At 45.7% G+C, this 24,152-nt stretch overlaps 1 protein-coding gene across 1 annotated transcript in view; it reads right to left on the bottom strand.

Annotated features, from left to right (window-relative positions):
- LOC147968098 (WAT1-related protein At5g64700-like) overlaps positions 1 to 24,152 on the bottom strand; it is a 38,017-nt gene that overhangs the window by 6,329 nt on the left and 7,536 nt on the right. Inside the window, exon 5 of the mRNA XM_087523387.1 lies at positions 10,034 to 10,333. Coding sequence (XP_087379513.1) covers positions 10,034 to 10,333 — 300 coding nt within the window. The remainder of the gene's footprint in view (positions 1 to 10,033; positions 10,334 to 24,152) is intronic.

Genomic DNA, 24,152 nt, shown 5'->3' with positions numbered 1-24,152 from the left:
AAAGAACTCACACGCTATATAATGTGTCGTAGTGGGTTTTAATTTGTAATATGTCAGGACTATGTTTTAATATGTAATATGTCAGGGTAAAACATATGTGATGTGTCGTACTGTGTTTCAATATGTAATATGTCAGGACTATGTTTTAATTTGTAATATGTCAGGACTATGTTTTAATTTGTAATAAGTCAGGACTATGTTTAATTTGTAATGTGCCGTACTATGTTTTAATTTGTAATATGTTTGTACTATATTTTATTTGCACCTGAAATTTGTTAATTGAATTGCAGATATGTCTTCATATCCGTTGCTTAACGGTAACATCGATAGAAAGCACCGGGGCGCCCTTATGGAAGCGGGGAACAACTTAGATGTGTTGGTCACTTGTACCCCAAAGACTAACTGGATGATACATGATTCATGGGTTGATAGGTATGTGTGCATATAATAGAATCCATATAATGACTTACTATGTTTGTCATACTTTTCATAGACCCTAAAAATCTCTTTATTTTGTAGGTTAAATTGGGCTGGACTTCTACCCTTGGCATGACTGGTTGAGGGTACATTGGATGAGTGGGTTGATGGTCCAGACTTAGATGAGGCAGGTGAACCATTGCAGTTACACAAGAGGCAAGTGAAACGTTTCTCTTATGACAAGTCACTCCTTACCTACTTAGTAGATAGATGGAGACCAGAGACACATACGTTTCACTTTCCCTGGGGAGAGATGGCGCCTACTTTACAGGATGTGTCTTACTTGTTGGGATTACCTCTGGCCGGTGCTGCCATAGGTCCCTTAGAGGCAGAATCTGGTTGGCAAGCAGCGATGCAGACCCATTTTTTCGCTGCGGTGCCAACTGGTAGGGCCATAGACAATGATCCTCACGGGCCTCTTTTTAGATGGTTGAGCCAGTTACGGGTAACCTTTAAGGCCACTTCAACAAATTTTGTTGTTTTTAGTTCCCGATGTTCATACAATCATTACGTTTCTATGTAGATTGTCTCGTTAGGATATCCCGATGTTCAGTTGTCAGAGGTACAGATTGACCGGTCCCTAGAGGCATATATTCTTTGACTGTTCGGCAAGACGATGTTTACGGAGAACGACATGACCACTGTCGATGCACGACTCATCGGTATTGCACGAGAGATAGCTGACGCACGTTGCCCTGGGGATATTCTGCAGAGGAGTTTTGGTTCTGCTGTATTAGCGGCTACGTATAGAGGCCTGTGCAAAGCTTGCTTGTTGAAGTCTAGAAAATCTAGTCTTGTTGGATGTCCATTAGTGTTGCAGCTCTGGTCATACGAGAGATTCCCTATTGGACGACCCTATGTCTACGTTGATAAACCTTTTGGTTTGGAGGACTTAGCTGGGGCTTATGTGCCTGCTATCGACGACTTTCCTACTATGGGATCTGTTTGGGCACGGCGAGAGGTACTTTTATATTAAATAACAATTAATTCCACTATTTCTTGCCATTCAATAGTATTACTAATTCTTAATTATTGTCATGCACAGAGACAGTTTGCGCATAGCCAGGTTAGGGGATGCTACCCGTCCTTCACAGTGCAGTTTGATAGTTTGCACGAGGATCAAGTTATCTGGGAGCCATACTCGCCTGAGGCTATATCATCGAGGTGCCCAGTTGGGATTTTTGGATTGTGCACTAGAGATAGCCACTATTGGATGACCAAGGCTAAGTTGGTGTTCGACGTGACGGTTGAGGAGATGGCTCTTCATAGGTGATGAGACAGTTCGGTCTATATCAAGAGCCTGAGATCCCATATATTCCACAGTTGCCAGAACACGTGCACAAGTAAGTACTAATACTATTTTAGTTTTCAGCTCTGCATTCATAATATACCTAATCATGTATCGCGCATGTCAATCTCAGGGACAGTCGCCTAGTAGGAAAAAAGTCCATGGCTTATTGGCTTAAGAGCATTACCCCCTACGTTGACGAATGGACTACCGCGCCGACAAATATCTGGGGTGAGGTTCGGCCCTTTAACTGGGAAATGTTCGGGTTGTATCTGCAGCGTTACCGGCATACCACGAGGATCTACTTGGTTCCATTAGCTGCTCCTGATCAAATCGAAGCCCCTCTCACCAGCGATATGTACCCAACTGCCTCTGTTGTGGGAACCAGACACCACGCGGTACGTGCCTTGGTTCTCATATGTTAAGTCTTTTGTTAACTTGGACATATTCTCTTGGTAATCTATTCGTGGTGTCTATCATACAACGAGGATATAATTGGTTAACTCTTCGTGTACAGGGTGACTTGACAGTACAGGCGCGAGAGGAGGTTTCCGCCTTAATGCAGCACTTTCAGAGGGGAGAAACCATCCCACCGCGAGAGGGCGTCTCATGGTTGAGGCGTCTTGATGACAAGCCGTGCGGGATTTACGCAGATGTTACGTGTAGACGGTCTTCGGATGTTGCACTTCCTCCTCCAGCACATCATCTGCCACGTCCCTATGTACAACATTCAGAACCACGACCCTCTGTGCACCATTCAGAACCACGATCCTCTGTGCACCGTGCAGAACCTCATCCTTCACAGCCAGGGAGTTCTTCCTCACATCTGCCACCTCCTTCACAGCCAGGGAGCTCTTCCTGGCATTAGCCACCTCCTTCATAGCTAGGGAGCGCTTACTGGCATCAGCAGATGGAACTAGGCAACACTACTCACTACATTCTTTTCAATAGTGTAGTAATCATTCCTGCATTCTCAGTTGTCACTTATGCTTATTGTGGTGCTTCGTTCATGCATTTGTATCGATTTTACATGTTTTACTTTACCATAGGCGGCAACTAGTCGCAACCGTTCATGCATTCAGTGCTCACCGATGCTTAGTGGTGGTGCTTCGTACTTTGAGGGCGACGGCGAGGATGATGACTAAGCTACAAACATTTATGGCTTCTCGCAGACAGTGTTTCACACTCCACCACCACCATCGATGCAGGAGACACAGACCGTGACAGACGAGGTTAACTATGGTCGTGGTTATCGCGAGCCTCATCCACTGCGTCAGCGCTTATCGCCTTCCGGTCCTCGCCCAAGGAAGACCCAGACTCGTCGTCGTCCCCCGTAGTGATATGCTTATCTATCTATGTATGACTCATTATCTATGTTAGTTTCAGACTATTCGCAGTTGTGAGTCAATATTTATGTATGAGACATGCTTCATGTATGTGTTACTATCACACTTGCTTCTATCTGACCAGGAGACATATATTGTTTTATGTATGCGAGAGACATATTAATATTAATTCGCATTCTTATCCCAGTTACATTTCCAAAGAGACTACAACCGAAATTCAAATGAAATTCAAATAGAATATAATGCCCTACAATAATACAGTACAAACTAATAATGCAAGTACATCTGAATGAAACAGTACAACTAGAATACATCTTACATACTACATGAAGTCATCGTCGTCATCCTCCATTGATACAGCCCTCTTGCCCTTCGATGATGCGGTCCTCTTGCCCTCCGTCGATGCAGAACTCTTTCCCTTGGTCGATGCAGAACTCTTGCCCTTCGAGGATGCAGAACTCTTGCCCTTCGACGATGCAGAACCTGGAAGCGGCAGCATGAAGATATCATCTTCGTCCGCTCTCCTCAGTCCATCAAAAATGTATTCTTTACTGCATTCCTTCTGAAAGTTTCACTCTTCGGCTCCACCACCTTCTTCCACCTTTCATGCAACCTCAGAAGTTCTTTACGTACCTCCTCATAGGTCCTTTCAGGCCACCCAGACCTATGTAATTCGTGAGCCAACTCATTTATTATGGTGTCACTACCGGTGAGTTCGTCCCATGGAACTATCCTATTGTCCATCCTGGAATCGGTAGCTAGACTCAGAAGAGTCCTGCTCATCTCAGGGTGAAAACTACGATCGAATGGATAATGGGACATCTCGACTACACTACACTGGAATGCTTATCCACCTCCGCCTGAAGGGTGTTTTATAGATAGAGAGGAGAAAATGGCGGGAAAGAATGACTGTGGTATGGCGGGAAAGGGTTGGCCGGAAACGGGTGGCGGGAACATATGGTGGGAAGGGGTTGGCGGGAAACGGGTGGCGGCAACATATGGCGGGAAGGGGTTGGCGGGAAACGGGTGGCGGGAAAATACATTTGAGCCTAATGTATGAGCCATGCAACTTCGGCCTACACGAGACCAAAAAGGACTTTTCGGCCTAAACTTGACCAAAAAGTCTATTTCAGCCTACACTTGACCAAAAAGTTCCGTTTCAGCCAGGTGACGTCTACTACACAACCTTCTTCTTGTAGACGTTGTTGGGCCTCCAAGTGCAGAGGTTTGTAGGACAGTAGCAAATTTCCCTCAAGTGGATGACCTAAGGTTTATCAATCCGTACGAGGCGTAGGATGAAGATGGTCTCTCTCAAGCAACCCTCCAACCAAATAACAAAGAGTCTCTTGTGTCCCCAACACACCCAATACAATGGTAAATTGTATAGGTGCACTAGTTCGGCGAAGAGATGGTGATACAAGTGGTATATGGATGGTAGATAAAGGTTTTTGCAATCTGAAAATATAAAAACAGCAAGGTAACTAATGATAAAAGTGAGCACAAACGGTATTGCAATGCGTTGAAACAAGGCCTAGGGTTCATTCTTTCACTAGTGTAAGTTCCCTCAACAATAATAACATAATTGGATCACATAACTATCCCTCAACATGCAACAAAGAGTCACTCCAAAGTCACTAATAGCGGAGAACAAACGAAGAGATTATTGTAGGGTACGAAAGCACCTCAAAGTTATTCTTTCCAATCAATCTGTTGGGATATTCCTATAAGTGTCACAAACAACCCTAGAGTTCGTACTAGAATAACACCTTAAGACACAAATCAACCAAAACCCTAATGACACCTAGATACTCCAATGTCACCTCAAGTATCCGTGGGTATGATTATACGATATGCATCACACAATCTCAGATTCATCTATTCAACCAACACATAGGACCTCAAAGAGTGCCCCAAAGTTTCTACCGGAGAATCACGGCGAAAACGTGTTCCAACCCCTATGCATAGGTTCATGGGCGGAACCCGCAAGTTGATCACCAAAACATACGTCAAGTGAATCACTTGATATCCCATTGTCACCACAGATACGCATGGCAAGACATACATCAAGTGTTCTCAAATCCTTAAAGACTCAATCCGATAAGATAACTTCAAAGGGAAACCTCAATTCATTACAAGAGAGTAGAGGGCGAGAAATATCATAAGAACCAACTATAATAGCAAAGCTCATGATACATCAAGATCGTATCACCTCAAGAACACGAGAGAGAGAGAGAGATCAAACACATAGCTACTGGTACATACCCTCAGCCCCGAGGGAGAACTACTCCCTCCTCATCATGGAGAGCACCGGGATGATGAAGATGGCCACCGGAGAGGGATTGCCCCCTCCGGCATGGTGCCGGAACGGGTCTAGATTGGTTTTCAGTGGCTACGGAGGCTTCTGGCGGCGGAACTCCCGATCTATTGTGTTTTCTGGAGGTTTCAGTATTTATAGGATTTTTTGGCATAGGTCTCACGTCAGGGGGGGGTCTCCGAGTTGTCCACGAGGCAGGGGCCCACGCCCAGGGGGTGGGCGCGCCCCCACCCTCGTGGGCAGCCCGGGACTCTCCTGGCCCAACTCTTCTACTCCGGGGTCATCTTTTGGTCCATAAAAAATCGTCAAAAATTGGCACGTCAATTGGACTCCGTTTGGTATTCCTTTTCTGTAAAACTCAAAAACAAGGAAAAAATAGAAACTGGCACTAGGCTCTAGGTTAATAAGTTAGTCCCAGAAATCATATAAAATAGCATATAAATGCATATAAAACATCCAAGCTAGATAATATAATAGCATGGAACAATCAAAAATTATAGATACGTTGGAGACGTATCACCAGGTCCCCACCATTTCGGCCAAGGGAAGGCCGAAAAGTCTACTTCGGCCTAGAGGTGGCCGAAAACTCCCATTTCGGCCAGCGCGTGGCCGACGGGGTGCTACTTTTGATTTTTATCCAAATCATGCTATAGTTTCCGAAAATGCTATAAAATATGTCATAGTTTTGAAAAAAAATCAGGAGTGACTTGTCGTAGGAGAAACGTTTCACTTGCCTCTTGTGTAACTGCAATGGTTCACCTGCCTCATCTAAGTCTGGACCATCAACCCACTCATCCAATGTACCCTCAACCAGTCGTGACAAGGGTAGAAGTCCAACCCAATTTAACCTACAAAATAAAGAGATTTTTAGCGGCTATGAAAAGTATGACAAACATAGTAAGCCATTATATGGATTCTATTATATGCACACATACCTATCAACCCATGAATCGTGTATCATCCAGTTAGTCTTTGGGGTACGAGTGACCAACACGTCTAAGTTGTTCCCCGCTTCCATAAAGGCGCCCCGATGCTTTCTATCGATGTTACCGTTAAGCAACAGATACGAAGACATATCTTAAATTCAAACAACAAATCTCAGGTGCAAATAAAACATAGTACAAACATATTACAAATTAAAACATAGTACGACATATTACAAATTAAACATAGTCCTCACATATTACAAATTAAAACATAGTCCTGACATATTACATATTGAAATACAGTACGACACATTACATATTAAAACATAGTCCTAACATATTACATATTAAAACATAGTCCTGGCATATTACAAATTAAAACCCACTACGACACATTATATAGCTTGTGAGTTATTTCTTCCTCATCCACCCCTTCGGCCTCGACTGCCACGACCATGTCTGCCTCTTGCTCCTCTTGTCGCAGTCGTCGATGTGGAAGCGCCATCTTTGTTCAGGTCGGGACAATATTTCATCCTATGCCCATAAGCCGCGCATAACAAACATTGTCTGGTTGCTCCACCAGCTTCAGATTGGTCCATATCGTTTCGGATGCGACGGGCCTTTCGTCTTCCCCTACTTGTTCACCGAAGGTCTGGATGAGGAATGTATACTCTCTCACCGTCGCTTACCTTGTTGAAATTGCCGACGAATCTAAACCCTGTCATCTCACTTGTCCATGTGTTCAACACTGCCTTTTTTAAATAGTATGGGTACACGAAGGAGATAGCATCCAACTTAATCTGGCCACAGGCAGCCAACACATGAGAGCAAGGTAGGTGCAACAACTTCGGTTTGTTGCATGTACACTCACACGTTGGATAAAATTCCGTTGCAATTTTTACCTCGTTTGTCTTCATCTCATGTCCAGAACCAAAACCATCGGTAGGAAGCTGAACCTCATACCTCCTTTCTTGATTCCCTATGAGTCTGACAGTGTGCTTCTTTGCTTTCTCTATCTTCTTTGCCATGTATTCCATGACACGGCTACAATAAGGTATGTTCTAATTATCTTCAATATGCTTCTTTGCTAACTTGTGCCTTTCTCTGAAATATCTCAAAGTGCCATGGAATACAGCCTTCACAATGTGGCAATGCTCTATTCCCTCTCAGCACAAAGTTATACACCTCTGCAAGATTGGTTTTCATGTGGCCATACCTAGCTCCATGTGTGTCATGCAGCAAAGACCAATTCACTGGAGGCTCTTTCTCTATCCACTCAGAAAAATTCTTTATTGCCCTTCCCTTCTTTCTCTTAGTATTAGGAGGGTCAATTGCTGGCAAGTCACAAAGACCTAGTGGCTCCTCTAGCTCCGCGATGAGTGCTGCTAATTTAACCTGGTCTTCTTCCATTTTCTTTTTCGCACAGACCCGCTTCTTAGTGAACTCATCTAGTTTTGATCAAATAAATCCATATTTGCGTTGCTGGCTCTTCTTGCATAATTTTTTGAACAAGTTCATCAACCGCTTGTTCTTGAACTGTGAGAAAAAATTAGCCCCAAGATGGCGCATGCACCACCGGCTCTGCATGTCCCTCCAAGGTGTTGGTTCGTCAACTGCTGGATTACGTAGTGTCTTCACGGCCTTCAATATACCAGCATGTCTGTCATGAATGACACACACATTTGGTCGGTCCTTCACGATGGCAATTTTCACTTGCCGGAAGAACCATACCCAGCGGGGAAAGTTCTCACCCTCCACAAATGCCATGGCAAGTGGGATGATTTGATTGATCCCATCCACACCAATAGCAGCCAGGATTTGCCCTCTATACTGACCGGTCAGGAATGTACCATCCACAAACATAACAGGAGGACAATGCCGGAAAGCTTCGATGCACATAGAGAAAGAGAAGAACACTCGTTTCAACACCTTGAAATCTGGTATACTCAACAACCTCATGTGTTGTACGTTCACATAAGTGCCGGGATTCCTCTCCTTCAGTATGCCAAGGAGACGGACAACATTATCATATAAGTCGAAGAACGTCCCAAAGCTTTCCTCCATAGCCTTCTGCTTAGCCCTCCAAGCCTTCCCATAAGGAATGACATAATTCCATCTGACCTTCACTACTGTCTGGATGTGTTTTGCTTCCATATCTTTCTTCTCTACTATCTCAGTATACATGAGTTGCGCAATGAGACTTGAAGTTAGGTCCGGATGCTTCACCAGCAGGTTCTTCCTCACACAATTATGTGGGACGAAAATCGTGACAACCCAGTGGATGTCATACTTCGGCACGTGCCCGTGCACCTTCCCAGGACAACCTGTTTCAACACATTTCATGGTATAGTTTGTTGGACTTGATATGTGTGTCCGGAAAACCCTCTGCGTAGACATAGCCCACTTTATCACCGCGTATTTCAATTTTTTCTTTGTATCAAACATAGCCCCTATCTGTACTTGGTTCAGATTATACTGCCATGGAGTCTCATGGCCATCGTTGACCGTAAGGCAGGTGGATATGTCCTGCTCCCATGCAGAAGGAATCGGCAACTCAACTTCATCCTCAGAATTTTCAGAATCCAGCTCCTCCACCAATCCATCCTCGTCCTCTTCCTCCATCACCCTCTGCATTTCATCCCCTTCCTCATCCCCATCAGCAAAACCAGAACCAGCTAATATTATCGACTGGCTACTCTGCCCAGTATTAGGACCACAAACATTGTGTGGCATGTAGTCCGACACTTTCTCGGGTTGGCTAGCATCCACATCTTGTGGTTGTGACCCGGATAAAACAATCTCATTAGCCACTTCACTGCCTTGGCCGGGTTCATATCCCCTGTGGAGTTGTACGGCATTCACCTCCTTCGGCAAAGGTTGCACAAGTGCATATGGGTGGATTCTTCGGTCTCGGCACCGTCTTAACAGGGACAACCAATGTTGGCTCCTATCTATCGGCATCAACTCCCACTTGACATTTCTGCACCACTGGACAATGACACCGCCGCCCCCTCGACGACCAGAGGTTCAACTCCGGTCACCCCCCAAGCCGCACCTCCTCCTCACCACCTCCTCCTCCACAGCTGCTGCTCCTCCTCACCACCACCTACTGCCCAACCCCACGTCCTCCTCCCCACCATGGCTACTCCCCAAACGCATCAAAAACTATCCCATAGCAAGAAATAACACTGTAGGCCGTCGGAGATTTCTATGATCTATCGATTCTATGGATTGGATGTGAAAATGGGTGGCAAATGGAGGAGATCGAAGTTGGGTGGCGACCTACAGAGAAGAACTGAGAGAGAGAACGAAAGAAAGAAGAACAGAGGCGACATGAAGAAGATGGGCGCGACGCTGGCTTATCCAGCCTTTTTGGCCGATGGATGGCTGAAAACTACTTCGGCCTATGGGTGGCCGAAAACGGCCCAATTCGGTCAGCTGGTGGCCGAAGCTACTATTTTTGGCTGGGCCACCGCCGACGCCATGTCTTCGGCCCAGAAAAGCCCGTCTTCGGTCAACCGCAGGCCGAAGACCCCTTTTCGGCCAAAGTTTAGCCAAAAACACCCTTTTCGGCCCAAGCAAGGCAGACAGGGACATACTTTTGAATTTTTTTCCATTCTATCTATAGTTTTCGAATTTGCTTCAAAAAACATGATAGTTTGGAAAAAAATCCGTGCCGATGGCCATGTCGCCGTCGCCGTGGGGCGCGGCGAGGTGGGGGTTGGCGTGGGAGGATATTTCAAGGTGCGGCAGCCGGAGATGGGTGCCCTTGCAGAGGCTGACGACCATGGTGCCGGCGACGCCCACTACCACTCTTAGGAGCTTCATCCCACTTGGCCAGGCGGCGAGGGAGAGCTGCTCGACCCGGAGAGCGGCAGCGATGATGAAGGTGGCGACAGGGATGAGGTTGAGGAAGTTGATGGCGTAGGCGGCGCCGCTGGTGCGTAGGCCACAATAGTATAGCCCAGGAGCCAGCAGTACTCTACATACAATCATATACTTGTGTGAGAGGAATAGCATCTCTGCTATTAACGGAGGATCGAACATCGTGATGGTTCGACCTCGTTCCCCTCCCTCCCCTTCGCACGATCGCACGCAGTAAAAAAACTACCCCTCGCGACCTGGTTCCACCTCCCCTCCCAGCCTTCCTTCGCGCAATTAGAAAAAAAACAGGACCCACTCCCGTCCCACATCCCGTCTCCCCCGCCTCTCTTTCCCGATCCGTCCATTCTCTCGATCTCGTGAGAAAAATCACCGCCGCAGCCTCTGCCCCGACACTCGTCCGCCACGTTGAACTGCCCATCTCCATCGCCGTTCGGTGCTCATCTCAGTCGCCATGGTGCAGCCCGTGCAAGCCGCCCTTGTACGGCCTCCTCGCCTCCACCACCGCAACAACCGTCACTTCCATGGACTACGTCGCCGATGTCTTAGGAGGTTGACCCCTGCGGGGAAGCTGGCGGGAGCTCGCGGCCAACTAGATCCAGTGCAGCACCGCCGATGTATGGGTGGAAGACGAGCGCGAGCTTCTGGGGTCAGCATACCACCGGGGAGGAGGGCATACAGATGAGAGGGAGGCTCTCCAAGGAGGAAGCCGACCAGCTTGTCACCAGGGGAAGCCGACCAGCATATATAGGCATGGTTGTCGTTGACAGAGATTGTGAGTTTTTTATTGTTGATAGGTTTTCGCCCCATAGCCTCTACTTCTTCTGCTAATAGGTAGCCATTATCTCGATCTATTGGTGGTTCATGATGGATGTGTTGGAAATATGCCCTAGAGGCAATAATAAAAGGATTATTATTATATTTCCTTGTTCATGATAATTGTCTTTTATTCATGCTATAATTGTGTTATCCGGAAATCGTAATACATGTGTGAATACATAGACACCAACATGTCCCTAGTAAGCCTCTAGTTGACTAGCTCGTTGATCAACAGATAGTCATGGTTTCCTGACTATGGACATTGGATGTCATTGATAACGAGATCACATCATTAGGAGAATGATGTGATGGACAAGACCCAATCCTAAACATAGCACAAGATCATATAGTTCGTTTGCTAGAGTTTTTCCAATGTCAAGTATCTTTTCCTTAGACCATGAGTTCGTGTAACTCCCGGATACCGTAGGAGTGCTTTGGGTGTACCAAACGTCACAACGTAACTGGGTGACTATAAAGGTATACTACGGGTATCTCCGAAAGTGTCTGTTGGGTTGACACGGATCAAGACTGGGATTTGTCACTCCGTATGACGGAGAGGTATCTCTGGGCCCACTCGGTAATGCATCATCATAATGAGCTCAAAGTGACCAAGTGTCTGGTCACGGGATCATGCATTACGGTACAAGTAAAGTGACTTGCCGGTAACGAGATTGAACGAGGTATTGGGATACCGACGATCGAATCTCGGGCAAGTAACGTACAGATTGACAAAGGGAATTGTATACGGGGTTGCTTGAATCCTCGACATCGTGGTTCATCCAATGAGATCATCGAGGAGCATGTGGGAGCCAACATGGGTATCCAGATCCCGCTGTTGGTTATTGACCGGAGAGCCATCTCGGTCATGTCTACATGTCTCCCGAACCCGTAGGGTCTACACACTTAAGGTTCGGTGACGCTAGGGTTGTAGAGATATGAATATGCAGTAACCCGAAAGTTGTTCGGAGTCCCAGATGAGATCCTGGACGTCACGAGGAGTTTCGGAATGGTCCGGAGGTGAAGAATTATATATAGGAAGTGCAGTTTCGGCCATCCGGAGAGTTTCGGGGGTCACCGGTATTGTACCGGGGCCACCGGAAGGGTCTCGGGGGTCCACCGGGTGGGGCCACCCATCCCGGAGGGCCCCATGGGCTGAATTGGGGAGGGGAACCAGCCCATAGTGGGCTGGTGTGCCCCCTTCGGCCCACCCCATGCGCCTAGGGTTGGGAACCCTAGGGTGGGGGGCGCCCCACCTGGCTTGGGGGGCACTCCACCCCTTGGCCGGCGCCCCCCCTAGGAGATCCCATCTCCTAGGGCCGGCGCCCCCCTAGGGGAGCCTATATAAAAGGGGGGGAGGGAGGGGCAGCTGCACCCTTGACTCTTGGCGCCTCCCTCTCCCCTGCTACACCTCTCCCTCTCGCAGAAGAACGGCGAAGCCCTGCTGCGGTGACTGCTGCATCCACCACCACGCCGTCGTGCTGCTGGATCTTCATCAACCTCTCCTTCCCCCTTGCTGGATCAAGAAGGAGGAGACATCACGCTGGCCGTACGTGTGTTGAACGCGGAGGTGCCGTCCGTTCGGCGCTAGGATCTCCGGTGATTTGGATCACGTCGAGTACGACTCCCTCATCCCGTTCTCTTGAACGCTTCCGCTCGCGATCTACAAAGGTATGTAGATGCATCCGATCACTCGTTGCTAGATGAACTCATAGATGGATCTTGGTGAAAACGTAGGAATTTTTTTTGTTTTCTGCAACATTCCCCAACAGTGGCATCATGAGCTAGGTCTATGCGTAGTTCTTTTTGCACGAGTAGAACATAATTTGTTGTGGGCGTAGATGTTGTCAACTTTCTTGCCGCTACTAGTCTTATTTTGCTTCAGCGGTATTGTGGGATGAAGCGGCCCGGACCAACCTTACACGTGCTTACGTGAGACCGGTTCCACCGACTGACATGCACTAGTTGCATAAGGTGGCTGGCGGGTGTCTGTCTCTCCCACTTTAGTTGGAGCGGATTCAATGAAAAGGGTCCTTATGAAGGGTAAATAGAAGTTGACAATTCACGTTGTGGCTTTCACATAGGTAAGAAAATGTTCTTGCTAGAACCCTATTGCAGCCACGTAAAACTTGCAACAACAATTAGAGGACGTCTAACTTGTTTTTGCAGCAAGTGTTTTGTGATGTGATATGGCCAAAGTTGTGATGAATGATGAATGATATATATGTGATGTATGAGATGTTCATGCTATTGTAATAGGAATCACGACTTGCATGTCGATGAGTATGACAACTGGCAGGAGCCATAGGAGTTGTCTTTATTTTTTGTATGACCTGCGTGTCATTGAGAAACGCCATGTAAATTACTTTACTTTATTGCTAAACGTGTTAGCCATAGTAGTAGAAGTAATAGTTGGCGAGAAACTTCATGGAGACACGATGATGGAGATCATGGTGTCATGCCGGTGACAAGATGATCATGGAGCCCCAAGATGGAGATCAAAGGAGCTATGTGATATTGGCCATATCATGTCACTATTATTATTTGATTGCATGTGATGTTTATCATGTTTTTGCATCTTGTTTACTTAGAACGACGATAGTAAATAAGATGATCCCTCATAATAATTTCAAGAAAGTGTTCCCCCTAACTGTGCACCGTTGCGACAGTTCGTTGTTTCGAAGCACCACGTGATGATCGGGTGTGATAGATTCCAACGTTCACATACAACGGGTGTAAGACAGATTTACACATGCAAACACTTAGGTTGACTTGACGAGCCTAGCATGTACAGACATGGCCTCGGAACACAGAAGACCGAAAGGTCGAGCATTAGTCGTATAGAAGATACGATCAACATGAAGATGTTCACCGATGTTGACTAGTCCGTCTCACGTGATGATCGGACACGGCCTAGTTAACTCGGATCATGTTATACTTAGATGACTGGAGGGATGTCTATCTGAGTGGGAGTTCATTAAATAGATGAACTTAATTATTATGAACTTAGTCTAAAATATTTACAATATGTCTTATAGATCAAATGGCCAACGTTGTCCTCAACTTCAACGCGTTCCTAGAGAAAACCAAGCTGAAAGACGATGGCAGCAATTATACGGACTGGGTCCGGAACCTGAGGATCATCCTCATAGCTGCAAAGAAAGATTATGTCCTAGAAGCACCGCTAGGTGACGCACCTGTTCTCCCTGTGGAACAAGACGTTATGAACGCTTGGCAGACACGTGCTGATGATTACTCCCTCGTTCAGTGCGGCATGCTTTACAGCTTAGAACCGGGGCTCCAAAAGCGTTTTGAGAGACATGGAACATATGAGATGTTCGAAGAGCTGAAAATGGTTTTTCAAGCTCATGCCCGGGTCGAGAGATATGAAGTCTCCGACAAGTTCTTCAGCTGTAAGATGGAGGAAAATAGTTCTGTCAGTGAGCACATACTCACTATGTCAGGGTTACATGACCGCTTGACTCAGCTGGGAGTTAATCTCCCGGATGACGCGGTCATTGACAGAATCCTTCAGTCGCTTCCACCGAGCTACAAGAGCTTTGTGATGAACTTCAATATCCAGGGGATGGAAAAGACCATTCCTGAAGTATTTGCAATGCTGAAATCAGCAGAGGTAGAAGTCAAAAAGGAACATCAAGTCTTGATGGTGAATAAAACCACTAAGTTCAAGAAAGGCAAGGGTAAGAAGAACTTCAAGAAGGACGGCAAGGGAGTTGCCGCGCCTGGTAAGCAAGCTGCCGGGAAGAAGCCAAAGAATGGACCCAAGCCCGAGACTGAGTGTTTTTATTGCAAGGAAAGTGGTCACTGGAAGCGGAACTGCCCCAAATACTTAGCGGACAAGAAGGCCGGCAAAACGAAAGGTATATGTGATATACATGTAATTGATGTGTACCTTACCAGTACTCGTAGTAGCTCCTGGGTATTTGATACCGGTGTAGTTGCTCACATTTTTAACTCAAAGCAGGAGCTGCGGAATAAGCGGAGACTGGCGAAGGACGAGGTGACGATGCGCGTCGGGAATGGTTCCAAGGTCGATGTGATCGCCGTCGGCACGCTACCTTTACATTTACCTACGGGATTAGTTTTAAACCTCAATAATTGTTATTTAGTGCCAAGTTTGAGCATGAACATTGTATCAGGATCTCGTTTAATACGAGATGGCTACTCATTTAAATCCGAGAATAATGGTTTCTCTATTTATATGAGAGATATGTTTTATGGTCATGCTCCGATGGTGAATGGTTTATTCTTAATGAATCTCGAGTGTAATGCTACACATATTCATAATGTGAGTACCAAAAGATATAAGGTTGATAATGATAGTCCCACATACTTGTGGCACTGCCGCCTTGGTCACATAGGTGTCAAACGCATGAAGAAGCTCCATGCAGATGGACTTTTAGAGTCTCTTGATTACGAATCATTTGACACGTGTGAACCATGCCTCATGGGTAAAATGACCAAGACTCCGTTCTCAGGAACAATGGAGCGAGCAACCAACTTATTGGAAATCATGCATACTGATGTGTGCGGTCCAATGAGTGTTGAGGCTCGCGGTGGTTATCTTTATGTTCTCACCCTCACTGATGACTTGAGTAGATATGGGTATGTCTACTTAATGAAACACAAGCCTGAGACCTTTGAAAGGTTCAAGGAATTTCAGAGTGAGGTTGAGAATCAACGTGACAGGAAAATCAAGTTCTTGCGATCAGATCGTGGAGGAGAATACTTGAGTCACGAATTTGGCACACACTTAAGAAAAAGTGGAATAGTTTCACAACTCACGCCGCCTGGAACACCTCAGCGTAATGGTGTGTCCGAACGTCGTAATCGCACTCTATTAGATATGGTGCGATCTATGATGTCTCTTACCGATTTACCACTATATTTTTGGGGCTATGCTTTAGAGACTGCCGCATTCACTTTAAATAGGGCTCCGTCGAAATCCGTTGAGACGACACCGTATGAATTATGGTTTGGGAAGAAACCTAAGCTGTCATTTCTAAAAGTTTGGGGATGCGATGCTTATGTCAAGAAACTTCAACCTGAAAAGCTCGAACCCAAGTCGGAAAAATGCGTCTTCATAGGATACCCTAAAGAAACTATTGGGTATACCTTCTACCTCAGATCCGAAGGCAAGATCTTTGTTGCCAAGAATGGATCATTTCTAGAGAAAGAGTTTCTCTCGAAAGAAGTAAGTGGGAGGAAAGTAGAACTTGATGAAGTATTACCTCTTGAACCGGAAAGTGGCGCGACTCAAGAAAATGTTCCTGAGGTGCCTGCACCGACTAGAGAGGAAGTTAATGATGATGGTCATGAAACTTCAGATCAAGTTGCTACTGAACTTCGTAGGTCCACAAGGACACGTTCCGCACTAGAGTGGTACGGCAACCCTGTCTTGGAAATCATGTTGTTAGACAACGGTGAACCTTCGAACTATGAAGAAGCGATGTCGGCCCGGATTCCGACAAATGGCTGGAAGCCATGAAATCCGAGATAGGATCCATGTATGAAAATGAAGTATGGACTTTGACTGACTTGCCTGTTGAGCGGCGAGCCATAGAAAATAAATGGATCTTTAAGAAGAAGACAGACGCGGATGGTAATGTGACCATCTATAAATCTCGGCTTGTCGCTAAGGGTTATCGACAAGTTCAAGGGGTTGACTACGATGAGACTTTCTCACCTGTAGCGAAGCTGAAGTCCGTCCGAATCATGTTAGCAATTGCCGCATTCTATGATTATGAGATATGGCAAATGGACGTCAAAACGGCATTCCTTAATGGTTTCCTTAAGGAAGAATTGTATGATATGCAGCCGGAAGGTTTTGTCGATCCTAAGAATGCTGACAAGGTGTGCAAGCTCCAACGCTTGATTTATGGGCTGGTGCAAGCATCTCGGAGTTGGAACATTCGCTTTGATGAGATGATCAAAGCGTTTGGGTTTATGCAGACTTATGGAGAAGCCTGCGTTTACAAGAAAGTGAGTGGGTGCTCTGTAGCATTTCTCATATTATATGTAGATGACATACTTTTGATGGGAAATGATATAGAGCTTTTGGACAGCATTAAGGCCTACTTGAATCAGAGTTTTTCAATGAAGGACCTTGGAGAAGCTGCATATATATTAGGCATCAAGATCTATAGAGATAGATCAAGATGCCTCATAGGTCTTTCACAAAGCACATACCTTGATAAGATATTGAAGAAGTTCAATATGGATCAGTCTAAGAAGGGGTTCTTGCCTGTGTTGCAAGGTGTGAAATTGAGCTCAGCTCAATGTTCGACCACGGCAGAAGATATAGAAGAGATGAGTGTCATCCCCTATGCCTCAGCCATAGGTTCTATTATGTATGCCATGCTGTGTACCAGACCTGATGTAAACCTTGCCGTAAGTTTGGTAGGTAGGTACCAAAGTAATCCCGGCAAGGAACACTGGACAACGGTCAAGAATATCCTTAAGTACCTGAAAAGGACTAAGGAAATGTTTCTCGTTTATGGAGGTGACGAAGAGCTCGTCGTAAAGGGTTACGTCGACGCTAGCTTCGACATAGATCTGGATGACTCTAAGTCACAAACCGGATACGTGTATATTTTGAATGGTGGGGCAGTAAGCTGGTGCAATTGCAAGCAGAGCGTCGTGGTGGGATCTACATGTGAAGCGGAGTACATGGCAGCCTCGGAGGCAGCGCATGAAGCAATTTGGGTGAAGGAGTTCATCACCGACCTAGGAGTCATACCCAATGCATCGGGGCCGATCAAACTCTTCTATGACAACACTGGAGCTATTGCACTTGCCAAGGAGCCTAGGTTTCACAAGAAGACCAGGCACATCAAGCGTCGCTTCAACTCCATTCGTGAAAATGTTCAATATGGAGACATAGATATTTGTAAAGTACATACGGACCTGAATGTAGCAGATCCGTTAACTAAACCTCTCCCTAGAGCAAAACATGATCAACATCAGAATTCCATGGGTGTTCGATTCATCACAATGTAACTAGATTATTGACTCTAGTGCAAGTGGGAGACTGTTGGAAATATGCCCTAGAGGCAATAATAAAAGGATTATTATTATATTTCCTTGTTCATGATAATTGTCTTTTATTCATGCTATAATTGTGTTATCCGGAAATCGTAATACATGTGTGAATACATAGACACCAACATGTCCCTAGTAAGCCTCTAGTTGACTAGCTCGTTGATCAACAAATAGTCGTGGTTTCCTCACTATGGACATTGGATGTCATTGATAAGGAGATCACATCATTAGGAGAATGATGTGATGGACAAGACCCAATCCTAAACATAGCACAAGATCGTATAGTTCGTTTGCTAGAGTTTTTCCAATGTCAAGTATCTTTTCCTTAGACCATGAGTTCGTGTAACTCCCGGATACCGTAGGAGTGCTTTGGGTGTACCAAACGTCACAACGTAACTGGGTGACTATAAAGATATACTACGGGTATCTCCGAAAGTGTCTGTTGGGTTGACACGGATCAAGACTGGGATTTGTCACTCCGTATGACGGAGAGGTATCTCTGGGCCCACTCGGTAATGCATCATCATAATGAGCTCAAAGTGACCAAGTGTCTGGTCACGGGATCATGCATTACGGTACGAGTAGAGTGACTTGCCGGTAACGAGATTGAACGAGGTATTGGGATACCGACGATCGAATCTCGGGCAAGTAACGTACCGATTGACAAAGGGAATTGTATACGGGGTTGCTTGAATCCTCGACATCGTGGTTCATCTGATGAGATCATCGAGGAGCATGTGGGAGCCAACATGGGTATCCAGATCCCGCTGTTGGTTATTGACCGGAGAGCCATCTCGGTCATGTCTACATGTCTCCCGAACCCGTAGGGTCTACACACTTAAGGTTCGGTGACGCTAGGGTTGTAGAGATATGAATATGCAGTAACCTGAAAGTTGTTCGGAGTCCCAGATGAGATCCCGGACGTCACGAGGAGTTCCGGAATGGTCCGGAGGTGACGAATTATATATAGGAAGTGCAGTTTCGGCCATCGGGAGAGTTTCGGGGGTCACCGATATTGTACCGGGGCCACCGGAAGGGTCCCGGGGGTCCACCGGTTGGGGCCACCCATCCCGGAGGGCCCCATGGGCTGAAGTGGGGAGGGGAACCAACCCATAGTGGGCCGGTGCGCCCCCTTTGGCCCACCCCATGCGCCTAGGGTTGGGAACCCTAGGGTGGGGGGGCGCCCCACCTGGCTTGGGGGGCACTCCACCCCTTGGCCGCCGCCCCCCCTAGGAGATCCCATCTCCTAGGGCCGGCGCCCCCCCTAGGGGAGCCTATATAAAGGGGGGAGGGAGGGGCAGCTGCACCCTTGACTCTTGGCGCCTCCCTCTCCCCTGCTACACCTCCCCCTCTCGCAGAAGAACGGCGAAGCCCTGCTGCGGTGACTGCTGCATCCACCACCACGCCATCGTGCTGCTGGATCTTCATCAACCTCTCCTTCCCCCTTGTTGGATCAAGAAGGAGGAGACGTCACACTGACCGTACGTGTGTTGAACGCGGAGGTGCCGTCCGTTCAGCGCTAGGATCTCCGGTGATTTGGATCACGTCGAGTACGACTCCCTCATCCCCGTTCTCTTGAACGCTTCCGCTCGCGATCTACAAAGGTATGTAGATGCATCCGATCACTCGTTGCTAGATGAACTCATAGATGGATCTTGGTGAAAACGTAGGAATTTTTTTTGTTTTCTGCAATGTTCCCCAACAGGATGACTATCCTTTGTTTCTTTTGATTGGATTTGGTGTAGGGGTGGACTATCTTTGAGATCCTGCGGTACATGTCAGAGCATAATTGGTCGGCGTACGAGGAGGCCCTCAAGGCCAATCCGGTTCTTGCCAAGATGATGATCGCGGCGTCGTCTACTCCCTCGGCGACTGGATAGCCCAGGTGCCAATCCAATCCAATTCCCCCTTGCAGACTGACTGTTTTACTTTTACATCCCCTTTCTGCTGCTGCAATAGCTAATTCGGTTTGTTTTGTTTTGTGTTGCTCCTGCATATTTTATTTGTTGATGTTTACAGTAGAAACTGAATTAATAGGAGCTTACTTGCTCTACCTTTTGGTATTGTTGTACGCAATGAAGCTGACAGGAGCATGGCTTTCCTCCTGCTAATGGAAATTTCGCTGATTCATGTCATGATTAGCCAGATTTTTCATTGCATATAGTTCAGTGAAATGATGGATTTGGACCAGCGCACTATGGATCGCTGATGAACTTCAAGAAACTACAAATAGAAAATGATTAGTACAAAATGAGGCCCAAGCTGTCCTGTTAATGTGCAGGCCAGATAATAATTAATCATGCACTTGAAGTAGCATGTTCTTCCGAAAAATATATCTCCATGTCCATGTCTTCTTATATAATCAACTAATTAGTGTGCCTACTACTCTAGCATTTCTGAGCAAAATAACAATGATAAGAATAGGTGCTCTGCTAGCTAAACTGAAGTAAAATATAATATGCAGGCATTTGAATACTTTGGTGAAATGCCAATTACTTCTCTGTAAGGGTAATAAGATAAAGATTGATGCTTCATGTGCAATCAATAGAAGTGACAAAGTATCGTCTTTTAAAAATTATATAAGCTTGAGTTGTCATGACAACCAAACATTGTACATTACCAAGATATTTTTTTACTAAAGCAAACTGAAATTAAGAAATAGAATAAGGTACGTGCTAATACTTCTGTTGCACAAATCTGTAGGTTTGCTCATTAATTACACGCATTGATGATGTTTGTGGTACCAGGGTGCTCGAGCACGACGACACGCCTACTGAGTTCCTAGCGCTTGCGAACGCCGGAGTTGGACGTGCCCGTGCATGCATTTTAGCTCCGAGGACGACATTGTGAACATATGCACTCAGGTGCTCCTCAGTAGTAGTTGACCCACGTGGGGTTCTACTTGAGTTCCTCCGTCCCCTGGCAGCGAGGCAGCAGGTCCCCGTCCTCCCTCTCCGTCTCCGGCATGTTGATCCCGGTGGCATCACAACGGTGGAGTGTGTGGTGCCATGTCATAATAAGGTAGCATCTGTTCTTTCCCCACCCTAATTTTTGTGGTCAGCGACCGAAGCCCAACCTACCGATCGTTGTCCCCAAACCTCACCGACTTCTTCTGTGGGTGCTCTTTCTTCCCCCTCTCACATTTCACTTGATGTTGATAGTTGATTGCTAGCATCCTCGATTGTGCTCTTGTCTTCTAAATTTGGCATGGTATGCATTTGCTTGAGATGAGGGTATGGGATGGAAGTGGCTCTAATTTTGAGGCTGTTGTTTATTGGGCTTATAATTTCGACATGATTAATGATATGAACCGTATGTTCTGTTTTCCACAATATAGGTTCTTTTTATGCAATATGAGGCTATGTTTCAAGTTATTATTATCTATTGCCTTGCATTCGATGGCTGTACAGTAACATGCTCTCTGAGAAAAGGTTATGTTTCACGTTATTATTATCTATTACCTTGCATTCGATGGCAAATTGACAACCTATGTGTCATATCTTTGCCCACTCATGATGATAATAAATAGTTTAAACAAATAGAAAGACTTATATATTTCACTATGCTAGCTACATATGTTTATGATGGTTTATTTTCACCAAAATTTTGCTGCACTTTGGTAGTAGACTATGTCATAATTTGTAATAGAGTTCAAAGAAACTGGGCAACACACAGTTCCAAAAGTGTGCACTGCACATGGAAGCAAACTGTAGTGTTAGCTGTTGTAATCTACGAAATTTCGTACTGCGTGAGTGCCAACTGATTGAACTTGTTCACAACATTAACAGTAATCATGATAAACTTAGTATTCCCGACTTTCTATTTCTTGTTGTTTTCTACTGTGGACCTATTTGCAGTTTTTTACAGAGGAATTAGTATAGGTGTTACTGGTTCACTTGCTACAGCTGTAGCATATTTTGTTGTTATTGTTATTGAATCAACTAAGACATGGCTAGAGCACACTAATCCTAATCTAAGAGGTCATTTCTCTCACTTATTTGCTGGAGGAGTTAGAGAGAAAATATTTTTTATGACTACTGTGTTTTCTTTCAGAAAATCTGCATGACGCGGTGTAAAATTTATACTGGTTCTCAGCATGTTACTAGGATCTAGCTGCACAAATGGATTTTTGTATGTCCTGCGTGAAGTTCTCAATAAGTTATTCCTTGTCATTTTTTAGTGCCACCAATGCAAGGGGTCTTTGTATATTAAAACTTTTCCGATCTCTGTTTTGGCTCATGTAATACTTACCGATATGATTTACTTGTTCATCAGAATAATGTGTTGATTCCTTGACACATCATAAGCTTTTTTTCAAGCTCATTCTAGGAGATACACTTGCATCTTTTATCTATGTGATGTGCCTTGTGAAGTTATGAAACAATGAATGCATGACCAAGGATCCAACAATCATCAACACTAAATGCTATAGAAGGAAATGATCTATGCCATCTGTTTTATCTAGAGAGATCATGGTGTGAAGGGACTCAATGTAGGGTACTGGTACTGAGTGCTTGTTGCTATAACATATTTCTTCTGTTTTCTAATAGAGAAATAAATGAGTTCTTTCAGCCCAACAAATTAAAAGAGAACATATAGTATCTTCAAGGAAGCAGCCTTTTGAGTCAACAAATTATCCCCCCCATGCCAAAACTGAATCCATGGTAGTATAGCATACTCGAATACTATGATACAAGTAGGAGTATCAAATACAAGAAATTTCTTTTTTATGCGCACATTCCTGGAAGCATGAGTGTATGTTCATGGAGAAAACATGGTCAATTTTTGTGTAAAAAAACTGATAATGTTCAATACATGTTTAGCATGGGCAGCCAGATGTTCTTGTGTTGGAAATATGCCCTAGAGGCAATAATAAATTGGTTATTATTATATTTCCTTGTTCATGATAATCGTTTATTATCCATGCTAGAATTGTATTGATAGGAAACTCAGATACATGTGTGGATACATAGACAACACCATGTCCCTAGTAAGCCTCTAGTTGACTAGCTCGTTGATCAATAGATGGTTACGGTTTCCTGACCATGGACATTGGATGTCGTTGATAACGGGATCACATCATTAGGAGAATGATGTGATGGACAAGACCCAATCCTAAGCCTAGCACAAGATCGTGTAGTTCGTTTGCTAAAGCTTTTCTAATGTCAAGTATCATTTCCTTAGACCATGAGATTGTGCAACTCCCGGATACCGTAGGAGTGCTTTGGGTGTGCCAAACGTCACAACGTAATTGGCTGGCTATAAAGGTACACTACAGGTATCTCCGAAAGTGTCTGTTGGGTTGGCACGAACCGAGACTGGGATTTGTCACTCCGTGTAAACGGAGAGGTATCTCTGGGCCCACTCGGTAGGACATCATCATAATGTGCACAATGTGATCAAGGAGTTGATCATGGGATGATGTGTTACGGAACGAGTAAAGAGACTTGCCGGTAACGAGATTGAACAAGGTAGCGGGATACCGACGATCGAATCTCGGGCAAGTATTGTACCACTAGACAAAGGGAATTGTATACGGGATTGATCGAATCCTCGACATCGTGGTTCATCTGATGAGATCATCGTGGAACATGTGGGAACCAACATGGGTATCCAGATCCCGCTGTTGGTTATTAACCGGAGAACGTCTCGGTCATGTCTGCATGGTTCCCGAACCCGTAGGGTCTACACACTTAAGGTTTGATGACGCTAGAGTTATAAGGAATAGATGTACGTGGTTACCGAATGTTGTTCGGAGTCCCGGATGAGATCCCGAACGTAACGAGGAGTTCCGGAATGGTCCGGAGGTAAAGATTTATATATGGGAAGTCCTGTTTTGGTCGCCGGAAAAGTTTCGGGGTTTATCGGTAACGTACCGGGACCACCGGGAGGGTCCCGGGGGTCCACCAAGTGGGGCCACAAGCCCCGGAGGGCTGCATGGGCCAAGTGTGGGAGGGGACCAACCCCAGGTGGGCTGGTGCGCCCCCCCACCAAGGCCCAAGGCGCCTCCAAGAGGGGAGGGGGCAAACCCTAGGGCAGAT

This window comes from Triticum urartu, chromosome 5A, assembly GCF_056163025.1.
Source record: "Triticum urartu cultivar PI428250 chromosome 5A, HENAU_Tu73, whole genome shotgun sequence".
In the NCBI taxonomy this organism is placed as follows: Eukaryota; Viridiplantae; Streptophyta; class Magnoliopsida; order Poales; family Poaceae; genus Triticum; species Triticum urartu.
This window is presented reverse-complemented; position numbering and strand designations above follow the sequence as displayed.